General features: G+C 51.7%; 1 protein-coding gene across 2 annotated transcripts; it reads left to right on the top strand.

Annotated features, from left to right (window-relative positions):
- The first annotated feature begins 451 nt into the window (after positions 1 to 451).
- Nudt16l2 (nudix hydrolase 16 like 2) lies at positions 452 to 2,183 on the top strand. Of its 2 annotated transcripts, none has more exons than XM_039082162.2 (3): positions 452 to 742; positions 838 to 1,107; positions 1,911 to 2,183. In XM_039082162.2, exons 1-3 carry the CDS (start codon positions 602 to 604, stop codon positions 2,094 to 2,096), a joined length of 597 nt encoding a protein of 198 aa, XP_038938090.1. In that variant the 5' UTR covers positions 452 to 601; the 3' UTR covers positions 2,097 to 2,183. The 2 variants fall into 2 exon arrangements, with proteins under 2 accessions (XP_038938090.1, NP_001102986.1); NM_001109516.1 differs by having other exon boundaries at positions 502 to 742; positions 1,872 to 2,176.

Below are 2,183 nucleotides of genomic sequence, written 5' to 3'. Positions count from 1 at the left end.
GCCTGCCTGTGGATCGCATCGCTACTGTGCTGCTTAGGCCTCAGTGGGAGAAGATGTAGCTAGTCCTCCAGTGACATGAGGTAACAGGGTGGGTTGGTACCCAGAAGGGGACCTACCATGTCTCAGAGGAGAAGGGGAGCAGGATGGAGGAGGAGTCATGTGTGTGTGGGGGGGGAGTAGGTGAAGGAGGGCGGTGATCAGGATTTAAAATGAACAATTAATTAATGGGAAAATAAAATAAAAAGTTTACAATCTCACTCACTTTTCCTACATCCAACTCCAACCCACGTTTTCTGGTTCTCTCTAGACCAAACCCCCAGTGGCTCTCTCAATACCCTATTCCTTCAACTTTCAGGACTCTTCGGTAATCTGATCTTATCCAAGGTAGAAAACCTGAGACCCTGGGCCTCCTAACTATGACTTAGGACACTAGCCACACCTTTAGCCACGCCCTGGTACAGGGCCCAATCCTGAGGAAGCTTTCAGCTTCCCAGGCTTCTCCACTGCCAGGCCAATCGGCCCCAGTCTGCATGGAGCCTGAAGGCATTGTCTGAAATGATAATCTCCTGCAAACCACGTGATCGGACAAAAGTAAAGATTCATGGCCTCCACCAGAAAAATAGAACTGGAGGACGCCCTGGCCCTGGGGCCCAGCTGGCGGCATCTTTGTTACGTGATGCTGTATGCGCCCAATCCAGGGGTGCTCTTCGGTGGCCACATCTTGCTGAACTACTCTGTGCTGGTGAGGAATGGCCTCTAGCAGTCCTAGCCCTGTGCCCTTCCTGGGATTAGCTTTCCATCTCCTAGCTAACCCTCACTCCTTCCATCTTTCCTCAGATGTCTATGCGCTTTGATGGGCGACTGGGCTTCCCTGGTGGTTTTGTGGATGACAATAGCCCCAGCCTGGAGGAAGGGCTGAATAAGGAACTGTTGCGGAAGCTGGGCGAGGGAGTGTCCACGTTCAACATAGTATCCACCGACTACCGAAGCTCCCTCATTGAGACCACATCGAAAGTGGTGGCCCATTTCTATGTCAAGTGCCTAACACTAGAGCAGCTCCAGGCCGTGGAAGCTGGAGCACCACTAACCAAGGACCATGGACTAGAGGTGGGGCCAGCCTGGGACCTCTTACCCCTACCTACCTCCATTCTCTGTGGTCCCTTTCCAAAGAAAACCCCCTTAGGAGACCCTGGTCATAAGACCTTGTGCCCATCCTGGTGTCCAGGACTAGTCAAAGCCCTGAACATCTCCATGCTAAGTAATACTGCCAGTGTGGTCTCCTATGAACGTTTTATACTACCCACACTTGACTGGCCTCTGCAGAGATTTTTCTAGAACACACCCAGTCAAGTGTGATGATGATCAGGCATGACACCATAATAGCATAATGGTGCCTTGCCTTTGGGCCCCTGGCTTAGGGAGGAAAGGAAGTGATTCTCCAATTCTGGCCAGTACTAAATTCATGCGGGTGAGGTGTAGAAAAGTGACTCCTGCATTCACACTGGCAACTTCTAGTAAGCAAGCAAATTCTAGACTTCCCTTGGACAACCCTTGTTAAGGGAGGAGTGGGAGGAAGGCCTGTGAGTTTGCAGTTTTCTTGAGTTTCCTGGCGAGGCCTACACAGCTGGCATAGAACCACTGGAGGATAGGGCTGTGCCTGCATTCAGGCCACGGGAGTCGGAAAGTGCTCCTGAAAGGATTAACACGGAGGTGGACCCAGTATGCTTTGGGGGCCATTGCCTGTCCACGGTTAGGCCCATTGGGCCCCACTGAAGTATGAAGCCTCAGGACTTGTTCTGCAGGGATATCTACTCTGGACATAGCTTGTTGTAGTGAGAACTGTGTCTTGTCCTCTCTCCTTCCCCTCAAAGGTCTTGGGCCTGGTGAGAGTGCCCCTGTATACCTTGCAGGATGGTGTGGGAGGCCTACCTGCATTTCTGGATAATTCCTTCATTGGTGTCGCCAGGGAGCAGCTACTTGAAGCCCTCCAGGACTTGGGAATTCTGGCTCCTGAAACTGTCTCAGACCTCAAGGGACGAATTGTTCAACTTAAGCAGACCCTAAAGTTGATTCGGGCCAGAGCCGAGAGAACTTGATAGTGGGAGGACTGGGGAGAAGGGACATGCTTCCTGGACCTCAGAGACAACAGCTGATACCAGATTAAAGGACAGACTGTAATGCAA

Source organism: Rattus norvegicus, chromosome 8 (genome assembly GCF_036323735.1).
Source record: "Rattus norvegicus strain BN/NHsdMcwi chromosome 8, GRCr8, whole genome shotgun sequence".
In the NCBI taxonomy this organism is placed as follows: domain Eukaryota; kingdom Metazoa; phylum Chordata; class Mammalia; order Rodentia; family Muridae; genus Rattus; species Rattus norvegicus.
This window is presented reverse-complemented; position numbering and strand designations above follow the sequence as displayed.

Bases quoted from the DNA above. Each gene is read 5' to 3' on its own strand.
- Nudt16l2 (NM_001109516.1), top strand. From the start codon at position 602: ATGGCCTCCACCAGAAAAATAGAACTGGAGGACGCCCTGGCCCTGGGG. The intron at 743-837 runs GTGAGGAATGGC...ATCTTTCCTCAG, and splicing joins TGCTGAACTACTCTGTGCTG to ATGTCTATGCGCTTTGATGG. The intron at 1,108-1,871 runs GTGGGGCCAGCC...TTCCCCTCAAAG, and splicing joins CCAAGGACCATGGACTAGAG to GTCTTGGGCCTGGTGAGAGT.